Source organism: Chelonoidis abingdonii, chromosome 15 (genome assembly GCF_003597395.2).
Source record: "Chelonoidis abingdonii isolate Lonesome George chromosome 15, CheloAbing_2.0, whole genome shotgun sequence".
NCBI lineage: Eukaryota > Metazoa > Chordata > Testudines > Testudinidae > Chelonoidis > Chelonoidis abingdonii.
In genome coordinates this window covers 26512757-26534082 of record NC_133783.1, presented here as the reverse complement: position 1 = coordinate 26534082, position 21326 = coordinate 26512757, and the positions used below count along the sequence as shown (strand labels likewise).

Genomic DNA, 21326 nt, shown 5'->3' with positions numbered 1-21326 from the left:
GAAACTGCCTGCTCCCCCTCTGTCTTGCCTCACTGTCCTTCTCTCTGACTGCCTCTCCTAATGGTTTGTGTGTTTTGACTCCAAGCTCTGGGAAGTGTGGTGGCGCTAGTGCTATTGGAGGGTTTATCGGAGGAAGAGGCTGAGGGGATGCTGGGCAACTTCAGCCTTGACCTGCACAAAGCAGCACTGCCCTTTACTGACCAATCTTGTTTTTAAACTCATCCCTTATTGTTTTCTTGAAGTGACACCTCTAGTATCTTATCTAAAGGGGAATTCTAATGGAGGGGACACCCGGACATCCTGGAAGGCCGGAAGAGAAGGGCAGATTGGTGCTAGCTGTTATCTCGGCTCCTTCCAAAAGTCATATGACTTCATGATGCTCATGACGCTCCCTCCAGTTAATCACAGACAATTGGAAAGTTTTCACTGGAGGGGGTGGAGGAGGGAAAGACAAAAACTAAACCTCTCCTGCAGAGACTGCCCAGGACGGAGCACTGCTGTACTGGGAACATCAGTCAAAGTGAAGAGGGGTGTCCCATGATGGACACCTTCCACTGGAGAGCAAATATCCTGACTCCCTGAGTCATGAGTTTTGTACAGAGTCTGCTCAGTGCACAAAAAACATACTACTGATAGTAAGTAAGTGCAGACTGGGGACATGCTGCTTCATTCAACCACACAGCAACAGAGTGGGGGAAAACACCCACTGACTAAACAGGAAATGGGGGGGAGGAGTACAGTTAACCCTCTGAAGACCGCTTTACTACCTGAAGGTTCTATCAACAGGTCGTTAGTAGATATACCTGCCCGCTACCCTCTTTTTACACTGAATGTACTTCAGCAAAAATCATTTTATTTTGCAATGAGCCTTTTTAACCGGTTAGTCAGTGGCTGAAGCCAAGTGGGGTGTCTGTGACCATGTGTTCTGCAGTTTGTGAGAAACAAACGTGGTAGCTTCCAGCGCAGCACCCAAAAGTCAGCTCCTTGCTACACTCACCAGAGAAGATGGCAACTTAATGAGCAGAAAGGGGAATGTTCTCTCATTCCTTGACAAGCCATAGCTTGGCTGGCCAGGGTAGTGGGTGTGCAACTCCCTCCCACAGCTTCCTCCATGGGGGACCCAGAGTCTCACAAAATGTAGGAGGTACCCTCGGCCCTTGGTCAGCCTCACCTGGAGCACTCGGTCCCCCTCTGTCCCGCAGAACCAGGCCAAATCCTCCAGCGCCTGCAGGCCAGGCTATAGCTCTTACTGAATGGGACGGATTAGCAGCCTAAGTAGCCCATTTTAAACACCTGTGGGCCCTTTGTGCCACGTGCTTTTAGCTGCCTGCTCCCGTCCCAGGCACGCAGCAGGCCTTCATCACGCACTGAGGGGCCTCAGTGCCCCCATGATGCTCAGAGCCAGGGTGTCTGGTACAGCTCCACCCCATTCAGAGACCCAATTCGAACTGACCAGCAGCGGTGTGTCACAGGATCCTCCGCATTATGTCTTAACCGGTTCCAACTGGCTCATGTCAGAGCCTCTTAAAGGGACAGTTTTCCGCAGCTCGAGGATTAGGTGAGCACATATCTTACCCCAGAGTCCCTGTGCCAGGCTGTGCATTGGGACAGAGATGAATTTGACACCCTGAAACTATAGATTCAAATCCCAGCAGGGGTGACTCAGCCATTCCTCCTCCTGAAGTACATAATCTGAAACCAGCAGAGTTTATTGGGGAAAGACGGAAGCAGATATCAGGGAAAAACTGGTATTGAATATCTATGCAGAGCAAGGAGGTACTCAAGACCCTATACATGTTGTAGAAAAAAAACTTTTCCTCTTTCTCTTGGGGGAAAAATTGCCTTTACCTGTGATATATTACTGTATATTGCTTCCCTGGCTGCTCACATCCATCCCAGCAGTGGCTGTCTGTATTTCAGGGGTGAAGCACCTTCCATATTTATATAGTTTGTAAATGCTTTTGAAATTTGTTGGGATGAAAGTTGCTATATTAATAACTGCTACAGCCCCCACCCATAAAATCAGGTTGCCAAATTTCTACTCACACAAAACTGAACATCCTTGCCCTGCCCCACCCCTTCTCCAAGGTCTTGCCCCCTGCTCATTCCATCCTCCCCGGCCCTGTCGCTCGCTCCTCCCCCCCAACAACTGACTCACTCATTTTCACCAGCTGGCTCAGGGGGCTGGGATGCTATGGCTAGGGGTGCAGGTTCCAGGTTGGGGCCAGAAATTAGGAGTTCTGGGTGTGGGCTCCATGCTAACTCTGAGGCAGTGGGTTGAGATACAACAGGGGGTGAGAGCTCCAGCTGGGCTACAGACTCTGGGGTGGGGCTTGGGACGAAGGGTATGGGGTGCAGAAGGGTGCTCCAGGCTGGGATTGAGGGGTTCAGAGGACAGGAGGGAGATCAGGGCTGAGGCAGAGGTGCGGGAGGGGGTGCAGGTTCTGGTCAGCATTTATCTCAAGCAGCTCTCAGAAGTAGCGGCATGTCACACCTCTGGCTCCTATGCAGAGGGGTGGACAGGTGGTCCTGCGAGCTGCCCATCTGCAGATGTTGCCCCCGCAGCTCCCATTGGCTGCAGTTCCCCGGCCAATGGGAGCTGCAGAGCTGGCACTTGGGGCAGGGGCAGCATGCAGCTCCCTGGGCTTCCCCTATGTGTAGGAGTCAGAGTGGGGACATGCTGCTGCTTCTGGGAGCTGCACAGAGCCATGGGAGGCAGGGAGCCTGCCTTAGCCCCGCTAACAGGGGCCACCAAGGTCCATTTTTGATTGAGCTTTCCAGTCAAAAACCAGAAACCTGAAAACCCTACCATAAAAAAGGTGAAACTTTTAGTGCATGTTGTAATAGGAGTTGTGAGATAATGCATAAAGTCTTGCAACAGATGGGGAAGAAAAAGTAAAATTCACCATCCAAAGGCAGGGAGTACTGAGACTCTCTCTTCAGGGAATGAAAATGATCATTGCTAAACTAAAATTGAAGGGAGAATATTGCAGCAAGTCACTACTATTACGGTTTGCCATTTTCATTCAGAAGCTGATTCATACTTGAATTCAAGGGTAAACAAAACTGACAAGTTTGAATTGAAATTCCTATTTGTGTTTAAATGTATATATATATTATTTCTCTGCATACAATTTCATTGCCTTCTGCAGCTCTTTTTGTGTAGCAGCTATATTAATTTTGATAGTAGCACTCTGGAAGTTGTATGTGAGTGACTGATGACTATTAGCAATGACATCTCACATTCATTCAACTCCAAAGACTAAAAGGTCACAGGCATAGCCCCAAAATGGTCTGTCAGGGAACCCAAGACCGGGAGATTCCAGCCTTTTGGATGACCAAACTATACCAAATCCCTGACCTCTCCTCTCTATTCCAGGGATTCACTTTAAAGATGCAATGTGCTAAATTTGATCCAAAGCTACCTTTGAATTTCTTCTGAATATGCAGTAAAGATAAGGAGCTCATGGAAGTTGTGAGAAAACCACCACCTGCATAGAGCTCTTCTGTCAGCATACTCATACCTGCCACCCACTTCCTCTCCCCCACAGCCTGGTCCACATGTAATCATGGATAAGCTAGAATTGTGACCCCCAAACCAGGGAAGGTTTAGGTCCAAACTAGGCTTGCCTGGAGCTATTGGTATATGGAGGCTGAAATTCAAAGGAGGAAAGGAAAGTGAAAGGCACCAATACTCTTATTGATATGGGGGTTTGGAGCTTGCTTAGGCATCCATCCAATAATGATGAGCTACAGCGTCCTATCAAGGCACTTCCATAAGATAGTATTTATTCCAAGTATTGTCAGTGCAGAGGGCATGCTGTTGAGTGGTGAGGTATTTCCTGCCCAGTACCAGTTCATGACAGTTCAGGGCAGAGGAAATGTCTGAGCCATTTGAAGTGTATCCAATTACACTATTTTGCAGGTACCAGCCAGTATGCACCAGTCAAGATGCAATGTATTTGATTTACTAACCCTATACAGACAGCTCAGCCTCCTCCTCTATTTAGTCAGATCGGAAAGGCTTATGCAGCTTCTCTACACAGGCGCATTCACTCATTGCACCCATTTCACTATTTGCCAATGTTGACTTTAGGTAACTTTGCCAGAAAAGACAGTTACCTTTTCTGTAACTGGTGTTCTTCGAGATGTGTTGCTCATGTCTATTCCACAATAGGTGTGCGTGCTAGCCAGGTGCACCAGTGCCGGAAGTTTTTCCCCTAGCAGTACCCGTAGGGGGGAGCGCCCCAGCAACCCCTGGAGTGGCACCTCCATGGCACGGTATAAGGGACGCTGCACGCTCCCTTCACCCTCAGTTCCTTCTTGCCAGACAACTCCGACAGAGGGGAAGGAGGCAGGATGTGGAATGGACGTGAGCAACACATCTCGAAGAACAGCACTTATGGAAAAGGTAACTGTCTTTTCTTTTTGAGTGATTGCTCGTGTATTCCACAATAGGTGATTCCAAGCTATATCTGTTGGAGATGGGAAGGAGTTCACAAACTCTCGGAACGGAGAATGGCCCTGCCAAACCCAGCGTCCTCCGTGGTCTGAGAGACAATCACATAATGTGAGGTGAAGGTGTGAACTGAAGACCACGTGGCAGCTCTACAAATGTCCTGAATGGGCACATGGACCAAAAAGGCAGCTGACGAGGCCTGTGCCCTAGTCAAGTGTGTCTTCACAATTGGTGGTGGAGGGATTCCTGCCAGGCAGGAGTGAAAGTAACTTACAAGACTTACTGGTACTGCCGGAGTCCTGAGGGGGGCAGGCCTCAACCAGAAGAGGCGTGGCCTCTCAAGATTTAAAGACCCTGGGGCACCGGCTGTGGCTTGGAGTCCCAGGGCCTTTAAATCAACCCTGGGCTCCCAGTTGCAGAGGTGGCTGGGAGCCCCTGGGGCTCAGGGGCAAATTAAAGAGCCCGGGGCTCCTGCCACTGTGGAGCTCCAGCCCCTTTAAATCCGGCTGCTGGTGGGATTTAAAGGGCTCTGGGCTGACTGCAGCCACAGCAGCCCAGAACCCTTTAAATTTGGCCCCAGCCTGGCCGCTGGAGTCGCAGGTGGGATTTAAAGGGCTCTGGGCTGACCATCCCAGCCCAAACGTGTCAGACACCAGTTCCAGCTCTGCCCCCGAATGGGACCCCTTGGAGCATGTTTCTCGGGGAAGACCACCACCATAGGGAGTGATTACTGGCTCGGGCACCGTGAGGACTTTGTCAATCCTCTCCTTGGCCTGGGAGAACTCTGAGGCCAACCAGAGCTGGAGGGGCCTCATCTTGAATCTGGTGTGACGGATCAAGTATGTGCACAGACATGTGACCCAAGAGCTGGAGGCACGCTCTGGCTGCTGTCACCGGAAACCTTGTGACGGTGTCAATGAGCCCCTTCAGGGTCTTGAACCTATCTGGTGGGAGGGATGCTCTGGCTGATGAGGCATCCAGGACCGATTTGATAAACTCTATGCGTTGTACCGGGACTAACATGGACTTGGTATTATTGTTTACCAACAGGCAGAAGGAGCACCATATAACCCCGCACCTGTGACTGGGAGCTGCCCTTGACCAACCAGTTGTCCATATAGGGGAAGATCTGGACCTCCCAGTGCCTGAGGTAAGCTGACACCACTGACATACATTTCGTGAATATCCTGGGGGCACTGACAGGCCAAACAGGAGAACTGTAAATTGGTAGTATTCCTGCCCCACCGTGAAAAGGAGGAAGCATCTGTGCCCCTCGAATATATGAATGTGGAAGTACTCAACCTGCAGACTGAGGGCAGCGTACAAATCCCCAGGATCCAGGGAGGGGATGATGGAGGGCAGGGAGACCACACGGAACTTGAGCTTCACCATGTACTGGTTCAGGCCTCGCAGGTCCAAGATGGGCCTGAGCCCCTACTTTGGCCTTTGGGATCAGGAAAGAGCAGGAGTAGTACCCCTTGCCTTTCAACTCCCCTGGTACTGCTTCCACCACTCCTAGGCCCAGGAGCCGCCCCACCTCCTGCTCGAGCAGAGCCTCGTGTGAGGAATCCCCCAGGAGGGATGGGGGTGGATGGTTGGGCAGGGAGGAAGTAAACTGGAGGATGTAGCCCTGGGTGATGGTGTTAAGGACCCATCGGTCCGAGGTCAGCTGCGACGGCTCTGGGAGGAAAGCACACAACTGATTGGGGAAGGAAAACTTTGAGGGTGGATCCATGAGGAGAACTGGCAGGGCACCCCATCAAAACTGCCCTTTCCCTGCTTGCTCGCCTTTGGACACAGGCTAGGGGGCAGGCCGAGACTGCTTCTGTGGGCACCTCTTATAGTCCCATGACTTCTTATAAGCGGTCTCGTATTTTAATGGGTGGCCTGAGTGGGAGTCTGCTGCAGCTTGAACGTAGGTTTAGCCAGAGCCAGAACATAGAGACCCAGAGTCTGGAGAATTGAGCTGGAGTCTTTCAGGCCATCCAGCTTTGTATCCGTTTGTTCCACAAACAGAGCTTTGCTGTCAAATGGGAGGTCCTGCAGGGAGATCTGCGCCTTGCTGGACAGCCCAGAGAGCAGGAGTCATGACGCCCTTCTCATGGACATTGCAGAAGCCATGGACTGCACAGCCGAGTCTGCTGCATCCAAAGCTGCCTGCAGGGTTGCCCTGGCAGCCACTGTGCCCTCCTCCACCGGCGCTTTGAACTTCTTCCTGTCGTGCTCTTTGAATTTGGGCAGGGAGCCCCACAGATTGAACTCATACCAGCCCAGGAAAGCCTGGTAGTTTGCCACCCATAACTGGAGACTTGAGGATGAATACATTTTTCTTCCAATGAATCTAGCCTCCTTGAATCTTTATTTTTTGGGGTAGGGGCTGGTTGGCCCTGCTGTTCCCTGTGGTTGACCAACTCGACCACCAGGGAGTTAGGAACAGGGTGGGCGTATAAGTATTCGTGCCCCTTGGCAGGTACAAAATATTTACATTCCACTCTTACAGATAGGGGCCAATGAGGCTGGGGTTTGCCACAGGGCATTTGAAATTTTCGCGAACCCCTTCTTGGAGAGGCAAGGCCACTCTGCCTGATGCCGAGGAGGACAGTACATTAAACAGGGAGCCTGAGGGTTCCTCCATCTCCTCTGCTTGGAGGTGGAGGCTTCATGCCACCCTTTTTAAGAGTTCTCGGTGGGCCCTAAAGTCCTCCTGTGGGACAGAGGGAGGAGGGGCCATAATTGCCTCATCCGGGGAGGGTGAGGAGGCTGGTGTGGTACTTTGTGTGTCCACTGGCACCAGAAGATTCACCACCTGGTTGGTCTCCGGGCATGGTGCTGAGGATGTATGTCCCACCGATTCCTTCCTTGGAGATGTGGAGAGGGAGGCTAATGGTCCTTCTGAGGCTCTGGCCACTGAGCGAGCCCCCACCAGTGACTGTGTTGGGGGCCATGGTGCCCACTGATACCATTGGGCCAGCCATGGGGTCTGGTGCCACTGCACCTGCTGTGGCACCAGCAAAGCCGGCTGTTTGGCCTGGCCCATTGATGGACAACTAAGAAGGGAGGCTGGGCTGACATATGACCTGCTGCTGTCCCTGGACCAGGAGGAGTGGCGGTGCCGGGAATGATGCCGACCATGGGACCATGATCCTGATGTGGAGGACCAGTACCGTCAGTAACAGCTGCTTTGCGATTGGCTCTGGCGGGCGGCCCTGCGATGGTGAGACATTGGTGATTGACGCGCGGGGTCCTGGAGCGGGACGATGAACAGGAAAGACATCGACGTTTGTGCCATGACCGGCTGTGATAGCCCCTCCAGGACAAGGACCTTTCGCGTCGTCTGCCTTGGTCCTGGTGTTCACTCCTCAAGGCAGAGTGGTGCTCAACCAAACAGCCTGGTGGGTGTCGAGGGTGATCCACGTGGACTTTGCCCTGAAAGGACGCTGGATGGTGAACGGCATGGGGAACGTTCCCTCGACCGGTACCTAGCCAAGGGTGACTGCAGAGATTCCAATGGCGGCTTGCCTCTGGAGCACAGGCCTGACATCGGTGGTGCTCCTGGTACCGGCATAGACATAACATCTCAGGCCACCTGCAGGACATCTGCGGAGGCCTGCTCCGAATGGGCCAGGCTACTCTGCTCAACTTGAGTCGGAAGCCTGGAAGCCAGTGGGGATCAAGGACTGCCCAACATGGGTCTAGCCTCTGTCCTGGGTTTACTTCAGTGCCGCGGCGAAGGTCTCTTCCTAGCTTTCTTGGCATGCCACGTGGACAGGGGGTGGTGCTGACTAGTCGATAGCGCTGAAGGGTTGCCATGCACTGACACCACGGTGGCTGGTGCCAACTCGGAGCAGCACACCGGAGCTGGGGTCAGCACCGACTCCATCAAAATAGCCCGGAGTCTAATGTCCCTTTCTCTCTTGGTCAGAGACTTAATTGACTTGCAAATCTTGCAGCAATTGCTGAGATGGGTTTCCCCCAAACAGCGTAAACAGTCTGTGTGCGGATCACTCACTGGGATAGATTGCCTGCAAGTGTCACACAACTTAAAACCTGTGGCTTGGGGCATGCCGCGGCCCGGGCACGTTAGCTAAACTAAACTAACTAAACAAACTAACTACAGGTACCATACACTGAATGAACAAGCAGTTTTGGGGACGAGCTACAGCAAAGCTGGAGCAGAACAGTTCCGAAGCACCTTCACTGGCTGCAAGAAGGAACTGAGGGTGTGGGGAGCGCGCAGTACCTCTTATACTGCACCATGGAGGCGCCACTCCGGGGTCACTAGGGCGCTCCCCTGGGGGTACTGCTAGGGGGAAAACTTCCGGCACCAGTGTATGTGATGAGCCTGCACGCCTATTGTGAAATACACATGAGCAATCACTCAAAGAACCATCCTTGTAACACATGAAAGTTAGATGGAAACACTACACCAGTGGCTGTTTGAGCTAATGAAATCTTTCACTGCAGAAATGATCCTGGAAGGGCTGAGAGCCCCTGGCTGGCAGAAGGTGGAAGAAAAAACAGATCAGCACTTCCTGATGCTGGGAAGCCACTGAAAGTCTGACACATGCTGTAAGATCCCCATCCGCAGTTAACTGGAGGATGTGTGCTACAGATAAGCCTGGACATGGTGCCAAGATTAATTGAGAGTGTGTCAAGGACTTCTGCTTAGATAGCTCTTGTTTCTGTAAACAAGCTGTCCCAGGACAGTGCACTCATGCTCCACCTAGACTGAATTCACAAGATTTTAAACAGCCCTTCATTTGGCACTACTATGGAACTTAAACCACACACACGTGAAGAAAAAGTAATCTAAATTTAAAGGTCACATTAAGATTAAAAATGAAGTATTGATGGGCCAGTGCAGTCAGCCCTGAGTTTAGGATGGTTGAGAGGGAGGAAGAGGATTATTCCATTCCCCATTTGGCAAATATTCTATTGGAAATTCAATTATACTAATTAGCACCTACACAGCATTAATCCATAAAGATCAAAGCACTTTACAAGGTAAATTAAGCATTATCCCCAATTTACAGATGTGGAAATTGAGGCACAGAGAACTTGAACTTGCCCAAGATCACGAAGCTAGGCAACGGCATAACTGGGACTAGAACCTACCTCCTATTTCAGTATCCTGCCCCTTGGATCATACAGGCAAGGCTACAGACTGGTACCTGCCTCTAATGCTCTAATTTGGAATCCAAAATTTGCCATCCTTCTTATGTACATCAAAGAATGCTGTGGTCTGGCCTCCTGCACTTAAGGTTCTAAAACAAGGATGTCAGTGTGAGATCAGGAATGATTATTTAGGGCGAACTGGCTAGAGTTTCCAGGATTCAGTGGCAACATTGTTTTGTGGGAAATGCTTACCATTGCTCTTTTTTAAAAATTAAGTTTCTAGCTTGCTAGGGAGCAAAATTAATATTAAGGCCACTGGCATACACAGTCTAACCACAAATACAGCATGGCTTTCAACTCAAACAAAAATATAAAAAGTAAGATAATCCAATAGCTCAGTTAGTAAAGGAAATCTAGCTGCTTTACTTGATGGGGTGTGGTATAAGATATTCTGGGCCAATAGCTTCAGGATTTCTTACCAGCCTAGGGCAGTTCTAGCATATTACAGAAGAGACACTGGAATTTGTATGTTAGAGAAGTGTGAACTGCAAAGGCAGCTGCTTGTTATAAAATGGATGACTAACAGCTGGTCTATGGAACAACACCATTGCTACCCATAAGGAGAGGGAAAAAGTTAGAGGCAATTCTGGCTGGACAGACCTTCAGGTTAGGGTCACCCAGGGCAATGCAGAACTTGAATACCACCTCTCTTGTCTAGGAAAGGGGTATAACACTCCAGTCCCTAAAAACACACTTCTAAAAAACAGTCACATATCTTGGAAGTGATAAGCACAGAGACTATTGTCTCAGCAAATGAGAATGAACTTGGGAGACAAAGGAGCAGATGAACTAAGGCAACAGTTCCCATAATTGCAGCTGCTTCCATCTTGTCGGTGACAAATTATACTGGAGCTGGTGCATGCAGTGTTGAGCTAGGCAATGTTGCCTATGCTTAAATTGGTAACAACTAGATATTTCATCACTACCTGTTTGGCTTTTAAACAGAAGAGAAATTACATGCAAAAAAGTGCCAGGAGCTCTGAGTTTTTTGGCACTTCTCAGATTGTAACCTGGTAACAGAACCCTCCTCCATGTGTCAATCAGATGTGCATTCTGGTGGGGCTAATGGGCAGGGAGAATTATTCAGATAAGGACAGCTTGCTGGGAACTAAGACTTACAGGAACACCAGAATAGACAACCAGCCCAGTAGAAGATTGTAGAATCAGTAACTTCACCTCACTTCCTCCCTCCCTCGCTCTGACTCTCCTCTGGAATGATAAAGGAAGTAAGGAAAAGTTCCTTTGTGCTATTTCCTTGCCCTGCGACTAGGGATTTTAGCTTTTAATGGCTACCAGAAGTAGGCCCAGAATACTTTTGGATGCCACTTCTGCCCAGTTCTTTATGTAAAGGATGTTCCAGATGGGTGTGTCTAGAAGAGGGAAGGGACTAATCTAACAACAGTATTGGAAAAAGTTGCTGTTACCGTACAATTAAACTTTATAAAAATTGACCACAATTAGATAGGTAAAAATAGACACTTTCAACCTGGTTTTAAAACCTAAGGGGCTCTGTGTGTGTGTGTGTGTGTGTGTGTGTGTGTGTGCGTGCGTCGTGTGTATACTAGCAATAATTATTCCACAATCAACAGAAATCTCTGGCAACCAGTTGTGTTGAGATGTAACCAGGACAAACGAAATACCCTGCTAATTTATTATCTTAACAAAAAGCCATGAAAGCAGGTAATGTTTGTGTCAAACAAACTGCAATACAGCACTAAAGTCTTAAGAGACTTTAAATCTCTGAATGCCCAAATCCAATGTAAACCTTTGTCATAAATAGATAGCTAAGGGTTATGTCTTTTACCTGTAAAGGGTTAACAAAGGGAACCAAACACCTGACAGAGGACCAATCAGAACTGGATTTTTCAAAGTCAGGGAGGAATATTTGGACTCTGAGTCTTTTGTTTGTCTCTCTGCTATGAGAAGCTCTTTCTTCTTCTATCTTCTGTTTTCCAAACTGTAAGTACAGGTAGAAAAACAATATAGGCTTTTATGTTTTTTGGTGTGTATATACATGTGTGTACTGCTGGAATGTTTTAAATTGATATCTTTTTGACTCAGACTGTTTATTCATATTTTTCTTATAAGCATAGCCCTGTATTGTCATCTGCTTACAGAGATATGTTTATGTCTTTTTTCTCTGTTTTTATATAATGCTTTCTTTTTAAAACCTGTTGAGTTTTTCTCTGGTTAGGAGAAAGGAAAGACAGGGGGAGGGAAACACTACGCTCCGTGTTTAACTCTCCTAGTGTCCCAGGGCGGGAAGAAGCTAAGGGGAGGAGAGGATAGAATCTCTTCTGTGTCCTTGTATTTGGGTTTGTCTCTTTGTGGAATAGAGGAGATATGCTTTCTTGGTATTGTGATGTAAAGAGATTGCATTAATACTCCCAGGTTAGCCCAGAAAGGAAAGTCTGGGTGAGAGGGAAGAGCGAAGGGAAGTGGGTTATTTCCCTTTGTTGTAGGCTCAGGGTTTCTGAGTCTTGGGGTCCCTCCAGGGAAGGTTTTGGGGAGACCAGAGGGGGCCAAACCCTGGAAATTTTGGATGGTGGCAGCGAGATCAGATCCAAGCTGGTAATAAGCTTGGGGAGTTTCATACAAGCACCCAGATTTTGGACGCTAAGGTCCAGATTGGGAAAGAGGCTTATGATATGGTGGCAGCGACGGGAAGTAAGAATCCAGAAGCCAGTAGGAATATTATTTTCTTTTTCCCTGTAGGGTTTTTAGCAAGAGAGAAAGGGTTGGTTTTAAAGGAGCCAGAGAAATTTTTTTTTCTGTTCTCTTCTGCTCAGCTTGGCTTGCATTTTTTAGCAGGGCGATTAAGGGTGACATTAAGGGTCTATTGTTAAGCAATTAATTCCATTGGGAATTAAGACCCAGCAATACACACATGCAAATAAACTGGTTTTTCTAGGTAAAACAGTAGACAAGAAGAAAAAAGGACGGTTGCCTAAGCACTGTTGCCAGCAGACAACAGAGAGCCAGCAGTTCAGACAATAACCACAGAGGGCACCCCAACACAAGAAAACAGGAACCATGACTACCAAGATGCCCTGAAAAAGGACGAGCACTGCAACAAGCCATAGAACAACGAAAATGAACATAGGAGACGGATGGAACTAATTAAGGCCGAACAAGAAGCCCATGAGGCATCCCATAAAAGAGATCAAAGAAAGCAAAAATGCAGCTCACGAAAGAAAACTACAAGAACAGATGGCCTACCAAAGAAACAGAAAGATGCAGCCTACCAAGAAAACAACAAGAAGAAGATGCAGCCCACAGAAGACAGATAGAACTCAGAGGAAAAAAACCAACAAGAGATGGAAAAACAGAGGGAGCCCATCGGCAAGGCACTGGAGTTAGAACAGGCTAAACAACAGACCCACCACTCCTAACAACTCTTCGCCACTACTTTTTCCACAGCACAGAAATTTCCCAACTTAAAGGCAGTGATGGACACGAGACCTTCTTAGAAAATTTTGAAAGAGCCTGCATTGGTACGGCATCGCTGAAGACCAGTACATGTAGAGCTGAGGTCACACCTCAGTGACCCTTAGCAGAGGGGCGGCTGAAATGCCAAAGACCAAATGAATGATTATAAACTGTTTCAAACCAAGGCCAGATACAGAAATGGGATAACCCCGGATCACACCCGTCGGTGGTTCAGAACCCAAAAGTGGAAACCAGATGGTCATCCCAAACACGCCTACTACGTTGGAAGCTATGACGCCTGGATATCAGAACCAAGTTCAATCCATTGACGAACTGCACCTCCTCATGAAAATGGAGCAGTTCTTGGATGGTGTGTCCTGAGGACATAACACGGCATCCTAGATGGAAACCCAAAAATCTCACCGAGGCGGGGAGATTGGAGCCAAATGGATGGAAGGGCAGAAAACAAGAAAGCTACTGTAAAGGGGAATGAAAACCCCAGGGGGCACACCGACAATAACCCTACAACAGAGGGCAACCAAGACCTCACCTACAACCCAAGAAAGCCACAGACACCTTTTTCTTCCACCTCTCCAGTCTCCAGTAACCCACCTCATCCCAGTGATCAGTTAGCTGGAAGATGCTATAAAGTGTTTAATGAACTGGGAACATATAAAGGCCAACTGCCCAAGAACCCACCCGGGTGCAAGTCATTACACCACCATCACACCAAAGATCCCCAGGCCCACAACCTCTCAAATCCCTTGGAGCCGAAGAGAACATTTGAGTAGTGGAGGGAAAGAAGGTTACCGCGTGGAGAGACACGGGGGCACAAGTGTCAGCTATCCACCAATCCTTCGTGGATCCCAAACTCATCAACCCAAAGGCCAAAGTGACATTTACCCCTTCTGTCACAAGCTGTTAGACTTACCTACAGGCTGAACTGCCTGTCCAGTACCGAGGCTGGTCAGGAATGTGGACTTTTGCAGTCTATGACAATTATTCCATCCCCATGCCACTGGGGGAAGACTTGGCCACCAGGTGAAGCGGGCCAAGAGAGTGGGAATGGTTACACGCAGCCAAACCAGACAAGCTTTCCAGAACCCATTCCTGTTCCGGAGCCGTCCGCAGGGAACCCATCTATGTGTTACCAGAGACCCAGACAAGAGGTAGTGGACCCAGATCCCATGCCAACAGCTGCAACCAGCCACAGGCACCTCGAGTCCAGGGACCTGCGACTGAACAGCAACCAGCATCCCAGCAGTTGCAACCACATCTTCAACCCCAATGCCAGAGGGGACCAGCAAGCCTAAAAACTGGAAGAAGCAAACAGACAACCATAGTGAAGAGGTCAGCCAGAGCCTGAAATACCCCGCAGGTGGCACCAGTGGAGAGCGGTTCACCGGCAATGGAAAACACCCATCACCTACATCACTTCCAGAGGGCACAGCCCAAGTCCACAGTCTGAGGAAGAACTGGTATCCCGCCTCAAGGAACAGTTCAGACCTGAGCAGGGAAGGATGATGACAGCCTTCAGAAAGGCTTGGGTGGGCATGGAACACCACACGCCTCTCAGCTCTTCTAACCGATTCCCGGTTTGTGTTATAGACAGGAACTTTTATACAGGAAATTCTTTCTGGTGGACACCAGGAAGAATGGCAGCCGCACAAACGGTTGAGGTGGTTCCAACTAAGTACGGGGTAAGCTCTTAAGCTTAGGGCCCATATCATCCTAATGGCCTGCTGGGGTGAACAGAACCAAAGCAGGTTGGGAAGTCCTTCCACTGGGACGGGGATGGGCAAGGAAGTTGCCCAGTATGTCCGGTCTTGTGAGGTGTTGCCAATAAAGTGGAAAGCCCACAGCATCTCTGGTCAAGGCCCCTCTCCAGCCACTCCCCATAATTGCGGTCCCATTTCAGCGAGTAGCTGTGGATATTCTGGTTTCCTTTCCAAGGAGCGCCCAGAGGAAACAGTACCGTACTGACTTTTCGTGGACTTTGCTACCCCGATGGCCAGAAGCAATAGCTCTAGGCAACACCAGGGCTAAAGCTGTGTGCCAGGCCTTAACAGACATTTTTGCCAGGGTAGGTTGGCCCTCTGATATCCTTACAGATTCAGGATCTAATTTCCTGGCAGGCACCATGAAAGACCTGTGGGAAACTCATTTTAAAATTAAAAATGCTGGGATAGCTTGAGGTCTAAGGACAGAGATTGCTGCATTCCAGGTGAGCTGCACCCTGGATATATTGTTATGTTGGAGTTCCAGCTTGCCAAGATCTCCTCTGATTTCCTCAACCTCTACAGAGACATATACTGTTCATAACAAAGGTGGTAACATTTGCACAAAGCTTTTACAGAAACACTGTTGATGGCTCTCGTGTGAATAAGATGGTGACAGCTCCATTTGGGTCTCAACAGGAAGGCTGGTGTCTGCATCAAAATGGCCTCAAATCAGATAAGGTCAGGGAAATGCAATTTGAATTAAAAGAAACAAGGAGAAATTAGGAGTTCAGCCGCTGTCTGAGGGATGCTCCCCCCTCAGCTGAGGAAAATAAAGATTTTTAAGAACACTTGAGTTCAAAAACTGAATAGTTATTTATTGTTCCAGAAGTACATTGCTTTATACATATTTCATAAATGATACAGGATTTTACACATGTTCAGGTTTTTTTTTTTTTTTTGTAAGTAAGGATTTTTCTCCATGCCCCTCCCTCACCCCAAACACACAGCAAGGTTTCAGCTACAAGACTGTGTTCATTTTCTTTCCCTTTAAAACTCGGCACGCAAACAGGATAAAACAGGTAAAAAATAACCCACATAATGTAATTAAAACAAAAAGACAGGGAAAATGTGGGGAGAAAAAAAAAATTAGAAACATGCATCCATTCGGTCCAACATGCCACCGAGTGAGGAGAGGCAGCAACAATCCCATGTGTTTTTCCATATCTGCAAGGCACCTGGCATCTTAATATTGGTTTGGTTTTTGTTCTTTTTTTAAACATGGTTCTCCAAAAACAGGAGCCTCTCGTCAAGACACAGTGAGAAGTAAGAATAAACTGTCAAGAGAAACCCCCATCTTTTCTGTGTATTATGCGTGGAGCTTACAAATCAGCCAGTTTCAGGCAAGGTGGAGAGCAATGTGTTGGTTTTCCAACCTCAATGTCTTTTTTAAAATAAGAATTGGAGATGCAATTAGCCACCCCTAAGAAATCCTGACCTTTGGGCATCAGAGTTCATTGGAAGCTAGCTAAATAAGGGAGCGGGCTAGCAAATCAAAGTGGAATTCTGCATCTTTTGCTACAGGAACCTTGGCCTTCGACAAAGCCTGCAGAAATAGTAGTATACCACAAATGAGACCATTTATCCCATTACACAAGCAGTCAAACTTCATCAAATTTAATTATTCCCATTCTGAAACTGCTTGGTTAAGTAAGAGTCATGATTCTGAGTCAATTTCCTAATCCTTGAAACCTTCAAGTTTTGGTCATCCAGGTGGCTACCAGATTTGGGATGGGAAAGACCTTCCTTCCTTAAGACTGAGTATAAAAACTCTCATGCAACGTTGCCATTACTTCTAGAAGTAGCTCTAGAGCACTGGGACACTCCACACTTGAAGAAGATATTAAGGAATAATCCAAAGTGTCCATTATCAAACATTTAGAACAAAGATAGTTCCATTTCTGATTTGGATAAAACTCATCAGTGTAACAAACAAGTAATGGAAGAAGTCAGTGAAGGGAATGGGGGTGGGCAGGAGAAACGCATGATTTTCAGTAGAAAGCAGTCTTGCAGTAACTTTACAAAAAAGACACTAGGTCTGACCAGGACTGTGTTTTAATGGTGATGGAGCTCACTGTCTGTTCACCAGCCATAGCTCCAGATGGCTTGCTTTTTTGGTGCGTTTTGTTACTAGAGTGTGTCAAAAATAAAAAAAGGAAAATTTAAAAGAGCTCGGCAGGCTGCTGGTGCATTATTGAGAGGCAGACCCTGCATAGCTGGAAGAAGACAGCCCCCCAGCACTACATTCTCATTATGAAAACCCCCAATCTTGTATTTGTACACCATTTTTCATCCAAATACAAATGCTTGCATGTGACAATATTTGCCAAGCCCTTTTTGAGGCTAACATTCCACAATGCCCGATCTTCAGATTTCAGAGATTTTTCCCCCACAGTCCTTTTTTGTTTTAAATTAAAGGTAAAAACCCTCCACCCCCACACTACCTCCCAGCTTTCACCCGCAATGCTTTAATTAAAAAGGCAAGAGCTATGAACAGGTTTTCTTTTTGCTGGGATTCAGACATTCTTTGCTGATCAGTCTTTATCATCGATTTGCTGGACAGGCAGGTGAACCTGCAGTGGGTCTCGAAGTCTCTTAAGATCCAATTCTGCCTAAAAGTAAAGTATAAAGAACAGGTTTCTTAAACATCTTCATCATTCCCTGCCCTCCAACTCCCAGGTGCCATAAGAGTAAGTATCCAAAGAGAAAGTCTTAAAGTCATAGTCTGAATATCAGCAACAGATATTCTGGTCATTCTAGTCACTTACTGAAGGCTTTCTACACCTAGAACAGTACTCATCTGTTCTGCTATTCAATCATTATAAAATTACTTAACAGAAGCCAGAATCCATTGAGACAAACTAGTGTCTTAAAAAAAAACATAACAAAAACAATACAAAAGTCAAGGAACTACCACTGTGTAGTCTTTGCAAAATGACACTCAACAGCTAGAATTATTTCTGACCACGGACTGTCAATTTTGTTGAGTTTTCCTAAACCACCTGTAACCTCCCTGGGACAGGTGGTGTGCCCTACAATTCTGTTAATAAATCCACCCTCTACATCAATGCTGTTATGTAAATTAGTAGTAGCAGCAATAAAAGACATCTGTTTTTTCAAGTTGTCCTGATAGACAATCTGGTACAGCCACAGAGTGAACTGCTCAGACTTGTAGGTTCACCAAGTGGTACAGTCACCCAGTAGCACTCATGGAATTACATAGAAGAGTGGTAAGGAAAGCAAGAACCTATAATCATCAGGCCACATACTGAAAGTCATGTAACCCTCCCACTGCCTTCTAAAAGCACCTCCCACCCCTGTTCTAATCAGCAGAAAACAACTGGTGCCTACTATATAGGATTCTTGATGATTAAAACACACCCAGGGAGACATGAACTCAGTGGATGAAAAGTCTTCATCCCTTAGTAGATCCATAGTGTGTAGGTGGACAGAAACAGAGAAAGGAGGAAATCTAGACTCAGATCCTCTGAGGCATGAAGTGCTTCAACCACCTCTAAAAAGATGCAAGGTTTGGCAATAGTTTCTCAGAACCCCTTACAGATACTTTTTCAGACTCCATCTTTGAACAGCAGTTGCATCTGTTTCCTTATGCATAGCGCATGCCAAAATACTAAATCCAACTAACGGTTTATTGATGGCTGTGACAAGAAAGTAGACGGGAAACCCAAATTAAGACAGAGACTATCATTCTACTTTCGCTTGAAATGCATGCATCAATGGTTAAACACACAAGTTTTTGTTTTTACTCTGGCAAAACCTTGAATTACCTGAGCAATTGCATCCTTGAGTTGATTGTATTTCTCTAGGTCAAAACGTGTCTTTCTGGCTCCTTTATGGAAAAATAATAAGTACTGTCTGTCTCTGGCATCTGGGTAAACATACTCCTGCAGAGAGAGAGAGGGGGGGAGAGAGAGAGAGAGGGAGGAGCGGAGCCAGAGGATGAGAGGCAGAGATAAGAATTAAAATTCTAAACACAGGCTGCTACTAGCTCAGCATATATTAGATGTGCTTTCTGGAGAGGAGGGGCTGAATTGTTACTGGTGATTGAAGTGTGGGTTTGCTTGCTAAATGTACTCAGCCACTCCACTTCTCCAACACTTACCTGTCTCTGAACCTTAATCCTGACTTGCAGTAGTCCCCCATATGCTCTAAATTAGGGACTCTTGAGAAGGAAGAGTTATGTGTGCCAAACCACCAAACTGTGGGGTTATTTTGGGATGCTGTCATATGCATATGTGATGGGGTGTGCTCCCCCACACTGGCCATGCAAGAGCTGAATTGGGCCCAAATGGGCCCAATCAATTAATTAGGCTGCATACGGGAGCTTTAAGCTAGAGACAGGTAATTAGACAGAAGTTCACCAGCTAGGGTGGCCAGATAGCAAGTGTAAAAAATTGGGACAGGGGATGATGGGTAATAGGTGCCTATATAAGAAAAAGCCCCCAAAACCTGGACTGTCCCTATACAATCGGAACATCTGGTCACCCTATCACCAGCTCCACTGCCTAGTTCCTAGCCTGTTTGGAGGAGAAGGTCACCAGAAAAGTTACTATATTTTACAGAAATTGGAGTGATGTATTGTCTATCTGTATTCCACTCTTGGGGTGCATGTGCCCTATGTGCTGGAGATTAGAGTCTTTTGGTCAACAGTCTCCGTTAGGGCTTCATCTGTGCCTTCCATGTCCTTGGGCTCCTGTACTGAGAGCACAGTGTGGAGTGGGAGCAACTGCCACTAAGTTCCTTCACCACTGCAGAATCCAGATGGTAAAGACTCCATAGTAACAGGGAAGAAGGGCAGACTGTGAAATACAGTGGCCAATGACACTTATCTCCAGACACCCTCAGCATGGGGGTGGTATCTGATATCAATTGGACAGTCAGTCTTTGACTCAATGGTAGAAAGGTAGCACAGGTTTGTGAATTGTGCCAAGAACATTTATATGTTATATGTACATTTACAGTTGAATCTGAGTCCCAGAGACTTGTGCCTGATAGATGAGTGAACCTGGACTGTCACTAAGGTCTTGGATGGGAAAAAGGTACTTCCCTGCACAGCAGTGTTGGGGTCTTTCTACTACTTTACTGGTGTAAGAACATCCTGAGGGACTACAAGGGCATATCTATGTGATGTCTGCTGGGCACACACTGAATTCCACTAGCCCTGCCTGCAAGTAAGATGTTATCTGGCATGCTGCAACACGAAGGCGTAGGACGTCATGTGTCAGATATAGGCAAGTCCTTATGGCAGTATCAAGATCCTCCTGAAGATGAGTGAGGCTGGACATGGCGTCAAACTGTCTTGTGTCAGTCGAGTACTGCCCTTATGATTTCTGTGTAGGTTTGATTTTTAGACAGAGGGCACCTTTTCTTTGATTTTTAGACAGAGGGCAGTAAAACTTTGACTATAATAAATGGATCTTCCAAGTCTGTGATATGTTTGGTGGGGTCCATGAGAGCTTCCTTAATGGGAAATGCCACACGTCAAGATATAGGGGAATGAATTCCCAAAAGTTTGAGAGGATTTTTGAGAGGATTTTTATACCTCAAGAGAATTGGCTGTTCTCTGCTCAGGTCTTGAAAGCCCTTGTAGCCTTCTGGATGAGACTGTGCAGCTGGGACCACTGCCTCATTTGGGGATGAGAACAAAATACCCATGGCTATTGCCTGACCCTTAGTTTGAAGGTGTTCCTCTGTGGAAAATTAGTCATGGCTCACAGGTTCGTGTACTGCAAGCTGAAACACCCTAGGTTCCTGGCATGGACGAGGCTCTTGTTCTAGGTGGCAGTGCGGAGGTGTGATGACCTGGGCAGTAAAGACTCCAGAGGTTCCAATAGGGCCATATAGGAAGACTGTATTGGAAAGGGCTGGGCAACGAAGAAAGATATTACGACATATGCTTACTCTCAATCCCTCCCTGAAATCTAGACCTCTTGGATTCATAATTTTCATAAGAAAAAGCCCTTGGAGAATAAGTTTGCAACCCTTTGTACACTCTGCTTAGTTTATTTCAATGAGGGTTAGCATCATTCAGCTGTCAACACAGCTTTGGTAACAGAGTTTGCTGGTGAGATTTTGCTACCTCTACTGGCCACATAGGTAGTTGGGAACACTGTAGTTGCCACATTCAGAAAACAAATCTCCACAACGTAAGTGCCTCGGAAAGGTGGAAAGGATTTGTATGTGAAGTCAAAGCATGAAAATGACCATTTTAAGCCTAAGGGAGGAGACTGCTGAAGTTGGAGTGTTAGGTTGCGTAGTGATACTAGAAAACATCAGAGCCCCAAGGAGCTCTGTGCTAATGAGATAGAAGGTATTGGTACCATGGTAGGAATGCTTAGTCATGTAGATGGCAGAGGAGATTCTAGTTCCTTTGAGAGCTGAAGATCCTTCAGTACTGCATGCGTCCCTGGTATCCAGAGGACAGTGCTGCAAACTTCAATGCAGGAGAAGGTAATATCAGGATT

At 47.2% G+C, this 21326-nt stretch overlaps 1 protein-coding gene across 5 annotated transcripts in view; it reads right to left on the bottom strand.

Moving 5' to 3' along the window:
• Positions 1 to 15633: 15633 nt before the first annotated feature.
• The window catches only part of MCU (mitochondrial calcium uniporter), a 191684-nt gene continuing 185991 nt past the window's right edge, over positions 15634 to 21326 (bottom strand). For all 5 annotated transcript variants that reach the window (XM_075072644.1, XM_075072643.1, XM_075072645.1 and 2 more), the window contains 2 exons: positions 18630 to 18746; positions 15634 to 17453 (listed from right to left, as the gene is read on the bottom strand). In XM_075072644.1, coding sequence (XP_074928745.1) covers positions 17376 to 17453; positions 18630 to 18746 — 195 coding nt within the window. In that variant the 3' untranslated portion in view covers positions 15634 to 17375. The remainder of the gene's footprint in view (positions 17454 to 18629; positions 18747 to 21326) is intronic.